This window comes from Pipra filicauda, unplaced genomic scaffold, assembly GCF_003945595.2.
Source record: "Pipra filicauda isolate LSUMZ 115617 unplaced genomic scaffold, ASM394559v2 scaffold110_size2237424_pilon, whole genome shotgun sequence".
Taxonomy (NCBI): Eukaryota; Metazoa; Chordata; class Aves; order Passeriformes; family Pipridae; genus Pipra; species Pipra filicauda.
This window is the reverse complement of record NW_024103552.1, coordinates 2,154,412-2,177,193: the sequence shown is the minus strand read 5'-3', so window position 1 is coordinate 2,177,193 and position 22,782 is coordinate 2,154,412. Positions and strand designations below refer to the sequence as shown.

Here is a 22,782-nt window from a genome sequence, read left to right as displayed (position 1 = left end):
GTTCCAACAAAATAAAGGTGGGTTTTTTTCCCGTTGTCAGAAGCAGCCTTAGGATTTTGCTAAGGGAAAATTTTGTTGGGGAAAGTTACTCCAATTAAGTCTGAATTTATGCACAGTACTAATGCTCTATCAATTTTGAAGCTAATGCTCATTCCTTTCTAAGTAAGAGACCTTTGGTTTCATGCTACTCATTCAAGGCAGTATCAGGAACACACAGACAAATAAATCTTTCCTGTGTATTTGAAAACAGTAGAAACATGTAGATGATTTCTCTCTTCACAAAGGAAAAATTTTAGGCCCAGGTAATAGAGTTCATTGAGCAAGTTTGAACTTGGAACATGTTTTCTGCCTTAAAAGGGCAGAACATTGAGTAAGCAGCCTGCTAATGGCTTCTAGTTTCCTATGACTGTTGTTATTGCAGCAACTATGCTTCATGTGAAAATCAAGGAAATTTAGAATTATATGCAAGTTTTCTAAATTTCTAATAAAGATTAAAAAAAAAAAATCCTCTGTCTCCTAGCCCTTCCTCATCCCCCTCCGGCCTGTGTTGTGATCCTCAGGCTATTGTGAAGTTTGTGTATTGTTTTCTGTTCCTCACAAGAGGTACTTGTATTTAAAAGAAATTAAAAGCCCCTGTGGGAATGGCTGTTCTGGAGGAAGCTGTCAAGGCTTCCTAGTTGTATATGCAGTAAAGCCTATGTGTTACTTGCACAAAAGTTAATTGCTCCTATGTTTAACTTAATCACAGACCTCAAGCCTATAAAGGAATTAAAATCTGGGACTTGTCCTTTCTTGGTGTTGGCTGGATTTTGTGAGGGGGGTTTTAAGTGTGTTTGTTTTGTGTGTATGTGTGTATAGAGCTTTATTTTTTCTCTAAAATTGTCCTTTTGTCCCCTTTAGAATTATTGCAATAAAGCAGAATGCTAATTTTTAATAGAAGTGAGTGCAGTATGGAGTACAGTCATGCATTTATTTATTATTTTTTTGACTGCCCGTACAAATTAAATTCTACATGTCATCCTGCAGCGTGTTAGTAGGCAGTCTGATTTATGGTTGAAGAAAAATACCACTGCTACTGTTTTTGAGAGCCTGGGAAGGAAGGAAATAGGTAGCCTTTCTGTTGGTTTTTAGTGGAGTACTCTGAAATGTTTGGACTTGAGTCAAGAGAACAAAAGCCCTCTTGTTGGTTTATGAGGTTTTGGGGTGTGCCTACGCCCTAAAAATGTCATGGTGGGATTTATTTTGGAAGTCTTATTTGGAGCTTTCATCACCACCTCTATGAGGAGGGGAAAGCTACTATCAACTCCCCTGTCTGGCCCATTTGTGGCTAAATCCACCCAAGAGGAAAACATCAGTAATAATACATCAGTCTGTGCAAATTTTGCCTGGACCTGTCTTTCTGGCCTTGAAAAAAAGAATGAGATGTTCACCAAGATTTTCTGCTAATATCTGTGTAAATATAACTGGTGATCTGTACAATGGGAAACTCTGGAACTAGAAGGTCTACATGTGTTTTAACACAAGCAACTGGTAATACTTCACTTTGCTGTCTTCAGCTGCCCATTTCATATCAGGATTACAGCCTACAAGTCCTTTTTAATGTCCTTTGAAGACTTACTTTAGTTTTGCAAAGGGACCACGTGTCCGGGAACTGGTGAAAAGCTACATGTAAATCTGTTCAAATCACCTCATAGCTATGGATCTACAGGCATAAGACCAAAAATTATTTTCTGTGTGGTTGCGGAACCCAGAACTGGTGAAAATGCTGATCTCTCACTGAGGAGCCAGGACAGCACAAGCGTGGTGAGAAAGGTGCCCTCCTCTTTCCCACCATGACCTTGCTAGATTTTCACTATGGCAAAGAGGAGGAGGATTGTTCCTGTTGCAAGAAACTGTGGCTGGTATAGCAGCCTGCACTCCCACAGCCTCTGACGTGGATGTGTCAGAGGCAGCAGGGGATGAGGGGGACTCAGTGATCTATAGAAAAGCTCAACAGGGACAGCTTAGATGTGTCCCTTCACTGGTGCAGGAGCTATTGCAGATTCTCAGGGTCTTTCCTACAGCAGAAAGGAGAACCAGTTTAAGCAACTGTAAGTTGTGGTGAAGAGGGCAAAGATCGGCATTCTTGGTTTTTTAGTTGTTAGAAAAATTGTCAGATAGATTTGTGTTAAAAACCACTGGTATTCTTCTCACTTCTATGAGCAACAAGTTGTTTAAATTAGCTTTGAAAGTCTGGAAACTTTCTTTTTCTGTGCTTGGCATTTTTAGTTAAAAAAGGCAACCTCAGAGGAAGAAAAATGCTGAGTGTAGTTCTTGTACCCTGCATTATAATCATCTAGCACACATGGGATACGGAAGTCTGGGTTGATGTCTGCTACTGTGAGGAGTATCTGGGGGTTTGGCTCGCCAAAGCTTGCCTTACTGTGCAGGAGCTGCTGTCACTGAAGGGTGATAAGCCAAACTTTGTTTATGTTACAAAGCTAAGCGTTCCAGAAGTGTTTCAGGCATCTGCAGAACCTTCATTCAGGGTCTTCTCTCTTGTATGACACAGACCAGCCCCTGATTTGGAGACAGCCTCTTCCTTCTGCCTGCAACTCCAGCCCTCCTAGCATGGGAAGAGAAGACAAATAATCTTAACATTTTGTGACATTTGAGATACCTTCTGGCACTGGGAGGTCTACATAGTCCAGTCCTGGAAGGTGTGATGGGACCTGCAGGAGGCACGTGTTCATCTGGAGCAGGAGCTGTGAGCAAGGCAGGGTGCCTGAGACATCACAAGCAGTGCTATGTGCCTGTGTTTAGGAAGCTCAGGAGGGCCCCCCTGGCCACAGTGACTAGATTTCCACTGATTAAAATAGGATTTTAGACACTGAGCTCAAGGCAAATCCCTGCCTAAAAGTAGGTGTCTCTGGAGACAAATGCCTCACTTTAAGCCTGGCCCTCTGGGCAGTTTGAGCTCTCTAGGAATGGGTGTTAAATTTTCCGTGCTTGTTGGTGCTTTTTCTGTTTTCCTTTTCCCCTTTCGCTGATGAACAACGATGGTACTTCAGCTTGGGGCCAGGAAGCTTGCCAATATCCTGTAATTGCTTCTCAGACATTATCTGGGAAGTTGCTTTTGTATAATTGTCTTGTTTTGTTCTTGCCTTGTTTGTTCCCACAGCCTCCTATTACATTAGGACAATACGTCCCACTTGGAAGGTTCTCTAAGCCACTGTGAGGTAATTTCATCTTGCTGACCAGGACACCACTGTTCGTAAGTGCATTATATGCAGGTATCCTTAGGGGGTCTTCATACTGTTTGGCCATTTATCAATACCCTGGCTCAAAAGAGAAGGTGGCACAGGAATAGCAACTGGAATGCTGTCTTATGCTGAGGAAATAGGTTCTTATTGTCTGCAGATGGTAGAATAGGTGTATAATTACCAGAAACTTTAGGCACCTTTTAACACAAGCACAACTCACTTTTAGAGGTTGGCCTTAGGTCAATTTTTCTGAAAATCTGTAACTGATAGGTATACAATGGTCTTTTGCATAGAAGAGAACTGTGAATTTTGAACTGGTTTTACTGGTTTCTGTCCCATGATATGATAGATACAGGATGTTTAATTTTAAGCCTTGATAGATTACACTTCATTCTCATTGTGCATGAGAAAATAAAGTAAAATACACAGTCTGCAAGTTTTACAAACCCTTACGTCCTTCTGGAATAGCTGAAGTTTGAATAGTCATGTATCTTGTGGATTTCAGTTACTGTATAGCAATGCAGCTACTCCTTGTGTTTCCTTTCCTCAGAGTGGCACATGGAAAATTGTATTTCTAAAGCATTATGTTCAGCATGCATTGTCCTCTACACACTGGATGGCATTGAGAACAGACTGATATATGTTACTATTCATTTAATGACTGTACAGGGTAGAATTAATAACTATCAGAGTTGCAGTTTTCCAAGTGTGGAACAGTATAACTTTCATAGCAGTCATCAAGTGACTATAATCAACAGAGGAAGAGGTAAAACATTTACCTGGAAGAATTTTTTTGGCACTTAATGCTGTGATAATTAGTCAGCAGAATTGGTTTTCTATGCAGCCAGATCCACACATTTAGTTTCATGACAGTGATGTCTGGATGCTTGTACAGCTGAAATAGCTGCTGTTGTACATAGCCAGAGAAATACTACCTCTTCTTGCTGAAAGAGCTCTGAAGTCAGGAGTTATGTTGTTTTGCTTTTTTCCCCTTCCTTATAAAGTGTACTTTATAAAGTATATGAGTACTCACTGTCCCAGTCCAGGGACGAGTCACCTACTTGTTTGGGTTATACTGTGTCAGTACAAATGAACAGAGGTCTCTTTCTGGAACTGTCGGTTGCACAAGTACGTGTCTGCAGCCTGAAGTTGTGGGGTTTGGGGTTTTTCAGTGCATCTTACGGCAGCTCTGGGATACTGAGGTTTCTTTCCAAGCCTCATAAATGTTCTGTTTTCGTGGTAATTATTCCCTTGGAAGATGCAGATGATCTGCTGGTTTTACAATGTGCCTCTCTACCGTTTTATTCCAAAACTCATTCAGACCTACTGGAATATGATGTTGTAGGTGCCATTTCAGTCAGAGATTGCCTCCCTTGCTTAACATGTGTTGGAAAGACTGTTCAACTGTTAACTGAGGAGTCTGAATTCACACATAAATTGAGGACTGTGAACAACCCTCTGGAGAAATTTACCTCTCTCCGCTGATCTGTAGAAGGACCTTTTGGCCCTAAATTTAGCTACTCTGAATTGAAGTAAAATTAGGTGCTTGAAATACAGTGACTTTCTGTCTTCCCACCTCATCCAAGACTGCCACTGTATTGAATAATCCAGCATGAGGCCAGTGGATTCAAAATTTCAAGTGAAATCTATTAGTAATTATTAGATCTAATTGTACATAGGTACTGAGAGGGAAAGGAATGTGCATATGACTCTTCAGGGGCTCACTTTAACCTTTGTCTCCCTGTGCCAAACAGAGGGACACAGAGAGTAGGAGTAGTTGCAGATAACATTGCAAAAATACTTTAGGTTTCATCCAAGGCTGATGTTATGTTTCAGGCCGTGGCAGTTTTCATCAGGACAGCTGAAACCCTCAGCCCATGTAGGAGGCACTATTGAGGTTGTGTGGCTGCAGTCAGCAGCAGAGATGAGTGAGGAGCAGTGCCCTTCTTCTGGGCTCCTGGTCCTGACCAGCTACCATGCCAGGCACTTGTTAGACACTCAGGATTTATTAATGGATAAATACGTGGGGCAGGAGCTGCCTTTAAACTAGTTGTCAGCGAATTGTCAGAGAAGTGTGAATTCAGACACTGATATCCCTCTTATGGAAAACTGTTTCACTTTGGCCGCAATAAATTGAATGATGTAACTGGTGCATTTGTGGGACAACCTGTCCACCCAGTTCAGATAAAGCAAGGGACTCTGTCACATGAAACCTGGCTTTGGGGCAAGGGTGAAGGGATAAACAGGTGATGGATGTTAGGCATATGCTTTCTATACCATGCCAGAGAGAACTGTGCAACAACCTGTGCACGACAGAATAAAGCAACATGTAAAGGTTGAGCATTAATCCCCTCTAGAAGCCATCTCCTGCGTAAGAGGGATGGCCTGGGCCTGTTGACATCCAGCTGAGGAAGCAGGGTAATCCGGGTGTGACCCTGTCACAAGGTGTGCTGAGCCTCTGGGAGCTACCTGGCCTCTTTAGCTTTGACCTCACTCCAACCCAAATCCTGTACCTGGGCCAGAGTGCCCACATGTCCTTCTTGGCCCTCCCCTGCTTAAGTGGAAACACCTTCAGTTTTCTTGAGCAGAAACGTCAGCTGCTGGTGTGCATAGTGTTTTCTGGCAGTGTCCGTGTAGCTCCCTAAGAGCAAGAGACACTTAGATCTTAACCAAAATGTGTCAACATAGATTACGCTCTTAAAAGAAGTAAGCCTTTGAATCCCCAACAACACAGTCTTAATCCCACAGTCATTACAACATCAAGCAACAAGTCTGAAAAAGATGTTGAGTTTGATGCCGTTGCTTGCGTTGGCTTCCAGCCGGAGCAGCCAGACTCCATTGGTGGCACAGGACCACAGCTGTGTCCTGTGCTCTCTCTGAGCACCTCTCTTCTGAAGTGCTGAGATTTCAAACAGCTTGAGGATGAGGGCTCTGATGGGATACTCTGCTTTGCTTTGGCAAGTCCTGAGAGTATTTATTGCAATGATACATTCAGAGGGGAAGTAACATGCCAAATAGCTGCCATAACTGGAGGTGTCATGATACTTTCTGTGCTTTGCTTTGAAAATACAAGCCTGAGGCTTGATGTGTGCCAGAATCACTGTGAATGCAGACTGAATCTGTGTTTAATTCCTCTTTAGCGCTGGGGTATAAACAAGAAGTATGTGCCCTGGAAATTTTTCCATCTGCTTGCTGAGAAGCAGTAATGGAAGCTCAATGTTGAGATTGATTGATTTCCCACAGATTATAGAGCAGCAATTGCAGACAGTTTTACTGTTTAAACACTGCTTGGTATAAACCACTTTTATAGCAGACTGGAAATGCAAATGTCCATTTAATCTGTTTGGCTTCTTCAGCGCTGCATAATGTCATGAATGACAATCTTCTCCAGCAAGATGGAAACCTTCAGCTGTGTGATCCAATGGACTAAGCTTGAAAGTGAGGGAAAAACTTGCTCCTCTTAGCAACTCTTTCAGTGAACATGAGTTTAACTTACAGATGACAGGGCTGATTATAAATTGATAATAGGATATCCTAGGATATAGAGGATACTATATATCCTGTTTATAAATCAATAATGGATATTAATTTCCTAAGATAGTATAAGGTGGAGCAGTGGTGTGAGGTATCCTTAATTATCCCTTTATTTGAATCTCATATATTGGCTTAAAAAAGAAACAACGCAAAAAAAAAGCAATACTGCTGCACCCATCCCTCAACGTACAGAATGTATATACTAAGGTTTTGTGGTAACTCTTTAAATGCTACTTTTATCCTTTGTTTCAGCAAGTGCTGAAGGACTGCAGTTGGCTGTTCCAAACCCAAGTGCTTTCCATTTTGTGTTACCTCTGAATTGTGGCTGTAATGAACACAGAGAGGGGAACAATACAGCCCTCTCTCATTCTCACAAAATGGGGTTTCAAAAACCAGGCCCCATTGGCTGGCCAGTGCTAGCTGGGCTTGCGTGAGAGCTGGCACAAAGTGAGCGGGGACAGATTAGTGTCCAGTGGGCACATGCCCGGAGATAGTTTGCTGGAAATTTCTCCCCAGCTTTCTGATGACAAAATGAGGTTTTTCTCTCTGAATGCAAATGGTGTGCCACTTCAAACCAGCCCTACTGGGAAAGTAACAAAGAAAACGCCTCACTGTCTGTAAAAGCAGGCTGTGACTTGCCTGGAGGGATGCTTTTGGCTCTCAGTGCTGTTTGCTGCCTGCCTGAAGCTGGTGGCTGCTGAAATGGTGCACTGGAGGAGCAGCAGCATTCCCAGGGCCAGTGGCTGCCGATGCCATGGGCAGGGGAGCAGGCAGGACAGGCCTTTACCTCTCCCTCCTGCTCCATAGCCTGTGACCTCCAAAGCCGATTTCAAAAATATTAGACCTGCAGAGCATGGCTTGGTCTTTCTTTTTAAAATTGTAAATGGGCTCATGTAGGACGTGGTGTCTGGGGAGAAAATAAAGAGTGATTGCTGCCTTTCCAGGAGGCATGGAGGCCTCCTGATGCTGCCCTCACACTGGTAATTGGGAACTGAGGTGTCATCACACAGCTTTGCACTTTGTTTTATGTCACTTTTTTTGGTGGTGTTCTTCATAACCCATCATTTCCCCCCCTTCAGACTCACTTAAAAAGAATTAAATGGAGGCTTGTTAAGCCTTTCGGTTGCATACATCTGAGCTGTAAGCCAGTAGTAATCGGCTCTCCCAGCCCATCAGAGCTTCCTGGGGGAGTGCTCCATGGGCCTGTGTGTGTGCACATGTAATTACTGGAGGAAGGACAGCCCCTGTCAGGAGCTGGGCTGGGGCCTTAGGTCTCTAGAGGGGCCTGTGCTCTGTCAGGCTGTGAGGTGAGCAGTTTCAGCACAGCAAACTCTCAAGGTGCCAGCACATCTCAATAAGCCAGTTTTTTCTGCAAGTGAAGTGCAACTATGTATTCCACTGAACAAGTATCACTAGTTTTAGTGGCATGTGTCCAGTACCGACTCATGTTTTTTAAAGAAATGAAATGAGCTGATGAGTCTGCTTTATCAAAATGCCAATAGGTATTGTGTTCCTCTGCCTAGTAGTCTTTGTTTATTGTGTCATTATGTAGTTGAATGAACTTCTGAGTGACTTTTAAGAAGAGACATCAGTTATTGACATAACTTTAATTTTCAGCAGGAATGATCTTCACATTCTCAGTTCTCAAATGCTTCTCGGTCATCATCTGCCTACCTTCAGTTATGATCCCTGAGAATGGCATGTGACAGTGTCTTTCTGGTCTCTTCTGTCTGATCAAAGCAAGTAATCAAATGCTGCCTTCCATGATGTAACATGTTGCAATTGCCTCCTTCTTCTTCCCAATATGCCATAAAAAGCTGCCTCCATTTGTATTGTTTGCAGAATTGTATTTATCAATAACTTCTTCATCTAATTTGCTCATATATGTTTACAGCCTTCATGCCCTGCCCTTTGAGGAGAGGTTTGTTCTTGATGCAAATGTCTAATTTGAGAAGAACTTGAATACAATATTATTGTATGATAGAAAGCTCCTTTATGCTTTCTACTAAAATCACATTACAGGAGCCTTCTTCTATCTAGCTTCTATTTAACATAGCGGTATAGATACTTATGTTAAAATACTGCTTCATGTTGCATTGCAGTCCTTGACCTCTAGTTTCTTAGCTATACATATGCAACTTTACTAGTAATGTTGCAAAACTATTCTGTGCTGTCTTGCAGTGGTCTGAATGTCTTGGTGTATGGTCTCCCTAAGCAGAGTTTTTACACCTTCCCACTTTGTCCTTGGATTTTTTTTTAAGCTCACAGAATCCAGGGAGGTGAGCAGGTTTGTGCGAGGTCAGGTCTGTTAAGCGGCTGACATCCGTAACACTTAGGCTGATGAAACCCCTTTTTGCTTGTTCCATTTCTGAGTGCTTAGTGGTGCTTTTACTGAAGCAAACAGAAACAGGAACTAAGAAGCTTTCTAATGCCATCAGTATAACAATCTTTTTCTATTGCTTGCAGAGAAAAACCTGCGGTTTGAATTAAAGTTTTGTTATTAATCTGGGAAGAGCCTTGCAAAGTGCAATTGCTTTGGACATATCTGCAAGAAAACTTAAGAGAATTTGTCCCTTTGATTGACAGCTGTATGGAGCAGATTATGTGCTGTATTTTTGAAGCAGAACTGTTGGAAATAAAGTGCAGATAATTGGAATACATCCATGCTTTATCTAGAATAGCACAGGGTTGACAGGTTACTTATTCATTGTGTCTGCTATTTTTGCCAACCCTTAACCATGTTAAGTAGCAGAAAGATGTCAGTGCTGAATTAGTTTCTTCCGTAAGACATTGCTTAAAAGCTCTTTTTGTGGTACTCACAAGCAGTACAGAATTGCTAACTCAGAAAACATCGGTTCTTTCTATTCCCTCTGCAAGGGTACAGGCTTAACAAGGAAATAGAAAAGCTGATCTAACATCTAGAAATAAAATATCAGTAGCAAAGATTTTCTGGATTCAAGTTTAAATCTCTTCCTTTTACCCTTCTCCCTGGACAGCTTCCTCTGTAGAATTAGCCCTTAGTAGAAATTCTCTTGGCCCTCAGCTGAGAGTCTAGTTATCAAGTGTGATACAGAAGTTGGTATCAAATCTAAATCTTCTCTGTGCCTATGTGGGCTGTCAGTTGAGTAGATTTTATAATGTGCCCCTGGATTAAAACAGGGTAAGTCCTAGTAGTTCTGAGGGCACCAAGGGGTAGTATGGGTCACTGGGCACACAAGCTTTCAAGATATGAAGCTTCAAATTAAAAGTACGAGTTGCTTCCCCAAACAGGATCACCTCATAAATATTTCTGATAAGTAGAAAAGTAGAAGAAGAATGGATGTGGCTGCTCGACTGTGGCTATTCATAAGTTACATCCAAGTAAGACTGCTGTGCTAGCACTGACCTTCTCTGTTGATACCTCCAGGCACGAGCCTGCACAAGACCATGAGATTGCTTTTTGATGTATGCTGATATGTATTGGGTTTAAATTTGCTTTTTCTACCATGCCAAAGAAATCTGATCCTCAAGCTGGAGACCTTTATCTGATAAGGAATTTAAAAATAGAGCAGAGTGTTTGGGGTTTGAGTTTAAAGTCTGAGGAATTTACCTCTCTTTATTGTTCTCTTCCCCATCCCCCAAGTCAGGTAATGTGTTTTCTTAGTCAGTGGGTAAACACATTTGCTAGGTTCAGTTTCTCTACAAGATATTTATATAGATAGATATAGATATAGATGTGTATAATTGCAAGGCAAAAGAACAAGGCAAAAGAAAGTGCGCTAGTTAGAGGACATGGTCCTGAAAAAACATGGATTTGGTCTGTTTTGTCTGCTCTGCATTCACTTTGCCCCCTCTCAGGAGGTGGCTCAGGTGCATAGAAGGAATCCTGGCAGCAGGGCAGTGATCTGTAGGGTATTAGAAACATATCTAAGAAGTGGAGAAAAAAAGAAATAAAAAGGGAATTTGACAGACCTCTTTCTGGTTTCTGCTTAGTACCTCCCTGTTTTGTGCTGTATTGTAAGCAATGCTTTAGCAATAATACAGACAAAGCCTAACAAAGAGACTTGCTTGCTGGCAGAATGTTGCTTAAAATAACTTACTGAGGATAAAGAGGCTACCCAGGTCAATAATTCTGTGAAATCCTCAATGTGTAGCAGCTCCAGGAGGTTTTGTAGGCATATAGATTTTTAAAAGCTTTAGACTTGATAAGGCAGTGGAGATTGCAGAGTGCTGCTAACCTTGTATTGATAGTGCTGGGACATCTATATGAAGATTTGAGGTTTGGCTATGGAAATACTGAAATCTTTGTTTCCTCCAGCAGAACTCTGATTTAAAGTATGAATGCTAGAAAGAAAGAATTGTTCTTTGTTAGAAGACACTTAATACCGTTAAGAGCTTTTGTTGTATTTTACTCTTCAGTCAGAGCTATGACTGTTAAAAATGCTGTCAAACAACTTACTTGGCTTGCTTTCCTTTAAATTAAGGGAAGTAAATTTATAAAATACAGTGTATTTTATCCCTACCTTCATTACGAATGTAGTTCTTTTGTAGTTCTTTTGTTCTACTAGTTTTATGTAGCATTATTTTTAAAACATCAGCTGAAGGTAATCAATGTGATGCTTAATTCAGACAGTTTTATTAAAGGCAATTGCACATGATAATTGGGAGAGATTATGTTATCACTAAAACTTCAGTTAAAGCAGCAGCTTTCTTGACCATGCTTTAAACCAAAAAAATATAATGTACTGGAAGAAGGTAGTCCCTTATGTAATTCCAGTTTAAACTTTCTTTTGAGAAACTCCTGTATATTCATTTTCAGAGTTGTTAGATCCATATTCTGCCATATCCCTGTGCACAGCTCATAGGCAGGCAGTAGCATAGGGCAAAGGAGCAGGAGCTGGGATTTTGGTGGAGTGGGGAACCTACATAGGAAATCTGGTGTCAGCCTTTCCACTGCTTGTGGAGTAGCCCTTTTATTTTAGTGTACCTTCTAGTATGTGGTTTCAGCTTGGTGCTTTCCAAGTATATTTGTAGGGTTTTTTAAGAGCAGACATATGCTGGCTGGTTTCTTCTTAGGAATATGAATGCATGTTAATTTTTGTGGTGTGTGGAAGTGTGACAGGTATGGAGGCTGACAGCAGACTGCCTCACCAAGGCTCTGCCTTGTTTTGTCTTGCTGTGCAATTATATGGGCAACTGTGTGGGGAGAAATTCCTAATAGTAGAGTAGAAATTCTCTTTTAGTGATTCTGCTCAGTATATCCATCTAGTTTCTGAATGAAGCTCTGGGCTGTACCTATCTTCAGAAGAAATGGTCCCCATGGTTCCCTTGTCCAGTCTGACTGCAAGCCCCAGGGAGCTGTCAGGAGAGTCAAAGACAGAGGGAAGACAGGAGGAAAAAATCCTTCCTTCTTGCCTCAACCCCACCTGACTAGGAATTTGGCTGGCACTGCTGGCAGGATGCTGTGTCCCCCCAGCTTAGCCTGTCTGTCATCTTTGGCTGGGGAGTCAGGCGGGCTTGTGTTGATGGTGCACTAGTTCTTTCTTCCTGGTGGAAGGAGGGAAGTCATGCCTGAAGGGCAGCATACCAGACAGAAGGCTGCTTCTGAAGTCAGGTAGCTAGTACAAGAAACCCTATCTCTGATTTCACTCAACTGCTTTTATAGTAGAAGTTATTAGAGCGGTGTTTTATCCCATGCAAAGTAAACTCATTTCTTATCTTTGTATGCATCAAAAAGGATATGAAAACCAAGCCTTTGTAGCAAAAATTCAGTTAAGTAAGATGGGATCAGAATGCTGAATCCAACAACTTAATCTTGGAGACCAGTGAGATGAGTGGGAATTGACACCTGGAAATAGCAATAAAGTCATCCTTGTTGTCTTACTGTTCGGGGATGTGGGATACCAAGAGGTATCTCACAAGCATGTACCTGGTCTCTCAATGCTGTCTGTGTTTGCTCTGAGTGCCTGAGGAGACTATACCAGTGGAAAGAGTAGCAGTGATATCAAACTGAAAATGCTTGCTCTTTAAGCTGTGAAGTCTGATTCCTCCTCACCTTTGACAAACTTCAGTTGCCATACATAACTTTTGTTAGTAATATTTAATTGGTGCTTAATGTAGCTATAATAATATAGTTGGTTTATATGTAACTTCCCTGTTTATGTGAAAGGAATGTAATTGATTGAGACAGTTTATTGCTAATTCTCACTACTAATGGCAAAAAGATCTTAATTTAAATGATTTCATGTTAGTTGAGTCTGGATTCCTCGCATGGGGTTATTTTGTTGAAATCCATGGGCTGGAAAGGAATCAATACGGGGCTTTTGAAACTGGTGGAGGTTTGCAGTGCTTCCACTACAGTTGATTACAGCTGCATTTGTAGGGCTTTAAAAAGAACAATCTGTATTAAAAACATTATTCTTTGGTATGAACTAGAACAACTCTAAATAGGTTTCCATGGGGTCTGCCCTGCAATTTGACCACTTCAAGGGATTGCAGTAATCACCAGTGGGCCAGGGCATCAAGGCAGAGGAAAGGCTATTAGGTGGGGAGTTAATGGCATGCATGCCAGAGAGGTTACCCTGGCAGCTTTAATCATTCATCCACATTCTCAGGAGGAGGGACAAAAATATAAGTGTTAGTTCTTCTGATTGATTAGCAAAACAGATCAGTAAAGCATGAAAGGAGAGAGGAGGTGTGTGTAGAAGAGCCAGTGTGCGATAGACTTAAAAGCACTGAGGCAGGTACATGTAGTTATGACCTCTATACCAAATGCTACCTGCTTCTCCTGTTACTGTCAGACTTGTGACTGGTCATTCAAAGGCAGGCTGATCTCTTCATTCAGCATTTTCAAAGGGGAGCATTTAGGTTCTGGTCATGGCTGTGCCTTAAATTTAACCTGTCTGCACATGGGCTGATGTATCCTTAAAAAAATGATTAGCATTTTGAGCTGTGACAACAATTTGCATGGTGGTTTTGATCCTATTTTTAGGGAAACCGATGGGTGCTTTTTGGAAAATGTGCAGAAAATTGCTATGCTAATTGAGATAAATCAATCTGTGATGCACATTGCTGGCTGCTGGCTTCTGATGCTGTTTTGCCTGCATTGCCCTTTAATATTTCAGTCTAGAGTAGCGCTTTGGCAACTGATTCAGCTGTAGCCCCTTTAAAATAGTTTTCCTGTTGTATTGTGCCTACGTCAAAGGCAGAGTTTGAGAATAAACTGTTCTTTGCACCAACTGATTGCTTGGCATGAAAGCTAAAAGAGCTTTGAATCTTTAAATTTGGGAATACCCAGAGAAACTTTGATATTAAACTTCTGCTTTTACATGGGAAACGGGAATTGCTGTGTACTGTAATTGACTCTTAAGCTGTCTTGAGGTTTTCAAGGTGAAGGCAACAACTAAACTGCAGTGTTCATTTCTGAGTTTCACATACAAGGAAAGACCTGTTGGTGTGGGGGTTAGAGAATGTGATATAATGTCAAACTGGGGGCTTTGCATAAACAGCACAGCAGTACTGTTTGCTTGAGCTGACATATCAGATTTGCCAGGCCCCTCTATCGTTTCTAAGTAACGATTTGAAGTTGGAGTAAATTTATGTGGTCATGGGATTAGGAAGGTCCTAACCTGTAGACTGTGTAGAACTGCTCTTCACTGCAGTATAGTGGTGGTGCCGATACACAGAGATAAAGGTTTGGTCCAGAAAATTATTGTAACTGAATGAAGATATACGTAACTTCTGCAGGGTAGATGATGAAAACATCTTTGGAGTGGCATGCTCAACTGTGGTCTCATTCAGCTAGCAGTCTTTTAATACTACTTCATAGGGGCTTGAGCCTAGCTGGATAGCCTAGGAAGGCTATAGGATAACTCATGAGGATCTATTTTTGATCGTTTACTAAATATTTGTTGTAAAATCTGTTGTAGCTGGAGAGCATGGAGAAAGTTGTTTGATCTGTCCTTCATCACAGATTGTGCTACTGATATTCAAGTGTAAAGATAGAAAGCTCTGCTTGATCTCGCTGCCTCGCTTGCTCACTTCCCTCCTCCATCATCATACAGCAACTTCTGTCCCACCCTGGGCAACACAATTTTTGGATAAGGGTTAGAATTAGAAACTAAAGTTTGGTCTCTGTGTGCATCTAGTAGATAAATGATACACCACTGGAAATGAGACACTGTGAAAAGAAGTGGAAAGATAGAAGCTGTTTCCATTGGAATTTACCATGAACAGACCAGAGCTTTAGAAGACATTTATCTTTCTTCTCAAGGTAGGACAAGCCTCAGCTCCAAAGCTGTAAGCAGGCCAAAGACCCACTATGCAGTTTTGTGGTCTTTATAATGGGATGAAAAACATTTTCAGTTAAGCTTGAACAAGTTCTTCTATTACTGTTTTAAGTTCTGTTATCACATAATGTACCATAAGGCGTGTAATTACATGAGGAAATATTTCTAAAGGCATAGATGACTGTTAGAAAACAGGCACACGAGTTTCTGTAACTTTGTGAAGAGTGTGAACTTAAATCTATCAACTGCAGCACTGTAATTTCTTTGGCACGTGGCTGTGAGTGAACAGTAGCTGACGTGGTGGTAGCTTGTTGGTGTCTTCTTGGATGCAGTGTATTTTTGTATTGTGAGCCATGACATAGACTGCTGAAATGCCTAACACCAGCAAGAGTTGTTTGATTAATGCAGTCCCTGTCAAATACGCCTCTGTTTTGGTAATTAGTCTGGCGTAACAGATTGTGTGCATCTTAAAAGCCAGCATATTTAGGCTCTTGGCTCTGACATGAGGCAATCTCTGTAAATCAGCTCTTTTGGTGGACTCCTCTATTGTTGAAACTAGCAGTAGTAGAAGCAGTTTGCAGTACTTGTGTTTATTTTGGGCTCTCCGCCTTTCCTCAGCAGCCACGAGCGGTCAAACCCTTTCTTTATCTGTCGTGAGAGATTGGAGGCCTAGAGCTATAGTTTTGTGCAGCATCAGGAAGTTATACATGAGGTACAAGGAGCGTGAATAATCTTTCTGGCATGTGCTCCAGCTGTGGTAGTGGCTCTGCTCTGCACCATACAGGATGACAGCCTGCTGTGCCGCTGCCGGCACCAACACTGTCCCTGGAGGCAAACACAACACTAGTGGGGACACCTATACGAAGACAGTTTACTCTTCCACTTTTACCCGAAGAAGGGCAACAAATGTCCTTGTGTAAATGAGCTTTCCAGAACGAGTCATGGCAATCAAAGCTTGTTATTTAATTGGCCAAAGGCAGCGGTGGGGGAGATGATGGCTTTTGCAAATTCAGTCCAGGCAGTTCCAATCGCAAGGTTGGTTTTCACATTGGGCATGCGGATGAGCATGAGGACTGGCATGGAAAGGGACCAGCCTTGGGGAGTGTTTGGAGGGTTTTAAGCCATTCTAAAGTAACACTGGGAGGTGGTAACTCTGTCAAAATTATTTGGAGGAAATGTGCAATGCAGATATTGGCTTCTGTATGAAACCCTTGCTCTCAAACTTGGAAAATTCAATCTGGGGGCCTGGTGTTACAGAAAGAATATTTTTGCTGTGATGACAGTTACCCAGACTGTGGTGCAGGGCAGCTTCCCTGTGGCCAGTACCCACTCTACTAACATCACCAATGTGCAATCAGTATGGTTTCTCCAGGGGAGAAAATGGGGAGTCCTTAGAGTGTTGTGCTTAAATGATGTCACCAATTATAAGTGTCTTATTTCTCAGAAAATTCCACAATTGCCCACCACCGTGCCTCCCACCACCACTTTTGCACCATGGTTGGCGCAGTGCACTGAGCTGGGATTTGCATGGAAAAGTTTGTGTTGCGAGTTCTTCAAAGTGCCAGTGTGACCTTGAAAGGAAATAATGGGGACTACTTCTCTCCTTTTCTTCTATTCCCAGCTGTAGGGCATATCAGTGAAAGGAAAGGCAGGCATCTGTACTAAGACAATTAGTGCTAAACATACCTTGTAACATAAAATCCTCCTTCAAAATTGCATGTTTGTAGTTGGGTACATATGGGCAGCCTAGGGAATTGCAGACTGAAGGAGCTGGCAGAGGCTCATCTCTGAGAACTAGTAACATGATGAGAAATGGAAAGTGAATGCTCTTCTGGTTGGCATGTTTCTGTGGGAAAATCTGGTGCATTGAGGTGGAAATCTGATTTTGAAGTTTTGCACTTCAGATTTTTTGTTTAAAATCGTGACTGATTCCTGGGCAAGGTTAACAAACTCTTAATGGGACAATCTCACCTGTGAGACAGCTTTCCTGGTGTGATGACACCAGGAAAGCAAAGAATTGGCAGACAGTGATGGGAAATACCTGCTTGCTTCAAGGTCAGCAATGCTGAGGTCTGTTAGGACTAACTCCTGTTAGGTGACAGATCATAATTCCTTTTGCAGGAAGCCTAGAGAGAAATACAGCTTCTTCACAACTGCCTTTTCTCTGGCCTTCAATGGGAACCTCTGCAATGGCCCTGAGGCTTTAGGTGAATGCATTCAGGTGGTTAGCTTTCCAAAAATGCAGTGTATATAAAGAATACATCACTCTTGTGAACTCAGACTCACCAGCTGAGCATGCTTTTATGCAAGCATGTAACTGCACTATGTATTAATAGAAGAGGAAAATCTGTTTTCTTTCTCCTTCTAATGTGTAAGATCTCTGCCTGATCAACAGTTGTAATGCTTGCAAATTTTCAGAGGCCCCTGGCTTAGATATTTGTAATATAACATCACTTTTTAAATATTAGTCTCTGGTTCCATGCATACTAAACAGGTTACATCTAAAAGAATTCCATCTAGGGAAAAAGGGAGGCAATGTACCATTAGTAACCCAGCTACAAATCTCAAATTCTCTCTCCCATGCTTATACTCAAAAAGGCAGAGAATAAAAATTTGAGTGCATCTGTAAATAATAAAATGTTTCCTTCTATGTCAGCTACTCATTGCTCTTGTGTCTGAGTTTCAAACAGCCATGACAGCCATAGTAGACATTACTTCTTCATTGCTCCTCTCACCAGCTTTCTTGGCTTCATCCAGATGGCATCAAAGTGTGTAAAGTCTTACTCCTAAATCACCCCCACGTAATGGGAGGACAGACAGTAACAGCAGCACTGAAAAAGGGAATGGCTATGACAGGGTGCTTTGTTCTTTTTTTTGAATGAAATGTGCCATCCATTCCCAATCCTCCTGTTGTCTGATTATTGTTTTTCAGTTTTTTTCCGCTGTAATTTTGATGAATGATTTATGCCTTTCGTGAGATGATGATACAAGAAAACCTTTTTTGCTTTGTTTCCTCTCTCATTTACTGTCAAAATGAGGGTTTGGGTTTGGGTATTTTTTTGTTTTTAATATGTCCTGGATTATCTAAATTTATTAAATTAAAAATTACTTTGAATGTAAGCTTTAGTAAAATAAAGACTTTGATATTTCAAATTCAACATATTGCTGGTATGAAAATGTCTTTTATCTAGTACTTAATGGGTGCTAATCTACACTACATCCATGAGATTTAGATTTATGCCAGTGTAGTCAATAGCTAGACAGGAATCAGTGGTCATTGGTATGCAGCATGTGAAGTATTTGGGTCACAGGATTTTGCAGCATTATATTCTTGGAATAAAAACATAAGTGGGATAACAATGATGGACAAGAATGCAGTCTCTGTCAAGAGGTAACGAGCAGTTTTTGTGGCTTCAGGGCCAGATTAAAGGACTGATAACAGAGGCATCCTTGCCTGGTGTTCCTGCTGCTTTAATAGGCCTGAAAATAAGGCTGTTACATAAAAGTAATATGAGGGCTTTGATTTCAATTGTTAGCTATAGGTAATAGTCCCTTAAATATTTGGCCTTCATAAAAACTAAAAATAGTTTTATGTAGCTAGAATTTGCAAACTTTTTTTTTTCCTCCTAAGCATATTGAAATGCTAGTACAGACCTTACCCAAGCCTACTGACTACAGACTTGTTTTCCCAACTTTTCTTTTGTGAACATCCTGGAAGTAGTCCATGGACCCCCATGGATTCCCAGCTGACAATCAAGAAAACATTTCTAGAGCAAATACTAAATCAAATTTATTTTTACATAGCATAAAATTGCAAAGCATGGCTTCAGTGCTTGATACTCACTTAAGCACCGTGAAGTATTCTTTTATTTTCGTTAACCATCTCTCATTTTTCTAAGCTTAATCTTCACAGACTTATTTTTAATGGCCGTGTATTTTTTGTTTAACGTTGGACTTTTCTTTTTATTCTTAGCCTTAAGGCATTTTTCATTCCAAGTGATCTAAGGCAGCCATGTGCTTCTAAACAACTGGGATAAAAGGTGCAAGCCGTGGGTGTAGAGCGAGTGCTCCTACTCAGAGTCTACTCGCCAGCTTGCAAAGAGGGTCTGTTTGGGAACAGTGCAATGAATGCATTTATCTGTGCAGGTGCTTGGGGATTTTTAAGCTAGAGTATGCTTCTTTGTGCCTTTGGTTTGAGAGGGTGCTTGTGTCCTCCCTGAGTTCCACCAGTGGGCAGAAGCAAGGGGTTCTGGCCAGAGAGGCTACAAAGCATCTTCTTCAGATGGAGCTTGATGTCTGATCTGGATGCATTTGGAGTTCACCGTACCATGTATTTCTCCTATAGTAAATATTGTACTAGTTCTATAATACTGTGGGGAATAGTTTTCTCATTCTGATGGAGTTGTGCCATCCGCAGTACTAGATACTAAGTAATGTTTCACATTGTATCCATTGCATCCCCAGAAAAAAATACAATGGATTCTGAAATTGGGGCTGAAAGCTACCCAGGCTTTTCTTCCTTTTCTGTTCCTCTGTTTTCAGCTGGTTTAAATCCTGAGAACATCCCAGCATTGTAAGAAATAAAAGCTTTTGGCAACTGAAGAGCCATAATTCATCGAAAGAAAGGGAGTGAATATGATGGTGGGGAGCCTGGCTGCTCAGGCACTTGCAGTTTGGGCTAGGTTGGGTTAGCTGCTCAGCTAATTTAGGTCTTACAGGAACTAAATTGTTACAAGAGCTGCCAGGAGTCATTTCTGTCTTCTCTGTGTTCTCTGTGAGGCTGGAAAGAGCAAGAAAACAGGACTGCTTGTTTTGACAGGGGAGGGGAAAGTTTTTGGAGGTTTTATTTGGTTTTTGAATTTTACTAAGTTTGCTTCTGACATAGACAGAAGAGGGAAATGGTCTAGGGAATAAATTGATTGGTAAGTTCATATTTTTATTTAACACAAAAAATTCTGGGGATGGATGTGTGATGCTTCTGTTCCCAGACTAGTTTTCATTCACTAACTTTTGCAAACTCAGGCTATTTCTCACCTCTCGCCAAATGCAATTTCCATTGTTAGGAAATTCCTGCATGTAGGTCTTCAGGTTTTTTTTCCCAATTTGGCACTGGGTAACATTTACTGCCTCTGATATCTTTGGAATATTGTGTGGCTTTTCTACACTCATGGTCAGCCACCTGCATTTCCTTTTCAAAATGTTTTGGTTTTTTCCTGCCTGATATTAAGGAGTAGTCTCTTTTGTACCATGCTTGTGTCTGAAAGTAAAGTGGGGTGAAGTGGCTTGGTCCATTGTGGCAGCTGGATCAAGAGCAGGATATTTGTCCCGTGACAGGGAGTTGTTTTCCCATACGGAAAACAACAGTCTCAGCTGTGTCTTAATTACAATACCACCTATACACCTACCACGGTACTTCATGACTTCCTTTGGAGACATCTTTTAAAGGAATTAAGTCATTTGATGGTGACCAGACATCATCTCGAATTTCTGCTTTGGACTGCAGCCAGTTCCAGGCAGACCATGTGAACCAACAGCAGATGAGAGCAGGCCTTTTGTAAACTTATATTAAAACCAGGGTTCTTTCCCCCTCCCCCACACATGTGGGGGGAAAAGTGGCCATAGAAGGAGTAGACTTTGACGAAGTATCATGTTGTTTTTCTTTTCCTCTGTAGAAGAAAACCAGGATAAGGTACCCCTGGTGCAAAGATCTTTTTACTCTGACATACACTAATAATCAGGATGGCCTCTCTGCTTTCCATGAAGAATAATTTTTTATTGCAGATAAAACTGAAGAGCAGTTTTTTGCTGTGAAGAAGCTTAAAACAGGAATCTGTTGCCACAAACCTCCTAAAAAGAAGTAAAAAATGTTTTCAACAATATTTTTTAGATCTCTGGGAAAAAAAGTTACCTTGGAAAGTCTGATATGAGTCTTTGCATACAGGAGTTACCCCATATATAGTTTGGCACTCCTTTAGAAAAGCTTCAGTGAATGCTGGGTAGAATAAAATTGGCAGTCAATGCCATGCAGTAATAAGTAAGGTGGAAACATTTGGGACTCAGAGCAGCAGTTTTGGGTGCTTATATGAGATACAGAATAGATGCATTTTGGTATAGCATTTTGGTGTTTGGGCTTTTTTTACTCAAAAATCCATTTAGAACTGTCATACTTTCTTCAACAAGTCATCACAAACAGGCATTCACAGAAATGCTGGTAAAAGTAATAGCAATAATAGTACCTTCTCAGTCATCAAAGATACATGGCCCTCATAAGGAAGTTTATTCTCTGTTAGAAAAGCTGTGGAGGAAGGCAGTTGCTAGTATTTCGAAACCTGAATTGTCAGGTTAAAAGATGTTTGATATCTTGTTCTATTTTCAGCTGATTTTAGCAGAATCTCTCTTTAGTGGAGAAATACTTGCAGACATAAAAATCTGGTGCTAGTTACAAGAAACCAAATTTTTAGCCTATTGAAGCTGCAGTTAAATTTTAGGAGAGACTTGTTCATTTAGGAATTGGAGCATCATGCTGCCTGATCCGGCTGAAAATGTGATAATCCTTAATCAATAGCACTGTCTTAGAAACATTTGTATTCTGTAGTCCCAGTTGTTTGTTCTAATTTCTAAAGAGTTTTGTGACGTTTGGCTCAACTAACCTCTGAGGTAGTTCTTGATACATGTTCTTGTTCATTCCCATTTGAGATCAAATGAACAGACTTCACATGACAGCCTATAGATTTGTATATTTGAGATCTCGACAGAGGGCTTCAGTCCTGGGATTTGCTTCTTTCTTGTTACAGAAGCTCTGAAGAGTGTATTTGCAAATCCTCTTTATTCATTCATGCATTTAATAAGATGAAGTGTGGTTTTCATTGTGCGGCCTTGGATTTTTTTTTTATGCTGTAATTTTTACAAATTTGTATAACAACTTAGATGAATGCGGGGCATAATCTGAAAGTATAAACTTCAGTGTGCCATCAACAACTTAAAAAATAGAACTGAAGATAAAGAGACTGCTATGCTGGAGAACTGTTATCTTTTTAACTATTCCCTCTTATCTGTTTTCCAGAGAACAGATTTGACCTCTGATAAAGATTTATACCTTGACAACAGCTCTGTTGAAGAAGCATCAGGCGTCTATCCAATTGATGATGATGATTATTCTTCTGGGTCAGGTTCAGGTGAGACAACATATCACAAATTGATTTAAAAAGTGTAAGAAGTAATGCAATTATTTGAGGAAAAGCTGTGCAGTTTTCCTTTATAAGTTGGGGATGATACTTTCAGTGAATATCATGAGTACTGGGCTCTCTATTTATGGAGCACTAAGCACCCCTGCGGGCTGGGTTTTAAGTATTAACTTTCTGCTCTTTTCTCTTACGCCTTAGTTGCATCATTTCACTGCGTTATTTTCTCTCTGCTGGGTATCTTCTTTCCCTCTGGTTTCTGTGTAGGTCTCTCTGGAGTTTAGTAATAAGGATTAGGCAAGGCTTAGTTCTCCCATGACATAATGCTAATTTAGCAGCAGCAATCTTGTTTTCTCTTATATGCAGTCAGGTTCACGTAAACATGGTGTCCATTTCTCTTTTGTTGTTGTTCTTTTCACTTTAGAAGTCTAGATACTGCCGAAAAAACATGAGTTTTCTCTGAGGTAATTACATGCATATAGTGAATAAAGAAATTCTTAAATATAACATACTGATTTCTCAGACTTAAACACTCATTAGAGGCACGTAGCTAGCTGA

General features: G+C 41.0%; 1 protein-coding gene across 1 annotated transcript in view; it reads left to right on the top strand.

Annotated features, from left to right (window-relative positions):
* SDC2 (syndecan 2) overlaps window positions 1-22,782 on the top strand; it is a 60,476-nt gene that overhangs the window by 26,090 nt on the left and 11,604 nt on the right. Inside the window, exon 2 of the mRNA XM_027717500.2 lies at window positions 22,107-22,218. Coding sequence (XP_027573301.1) covers window positions 22,107-22,218 — 112 coding nt within the window. The remainder of the gene's footprint in view (window positions 1-22,106; window positions 22,219-22,782) is intronic.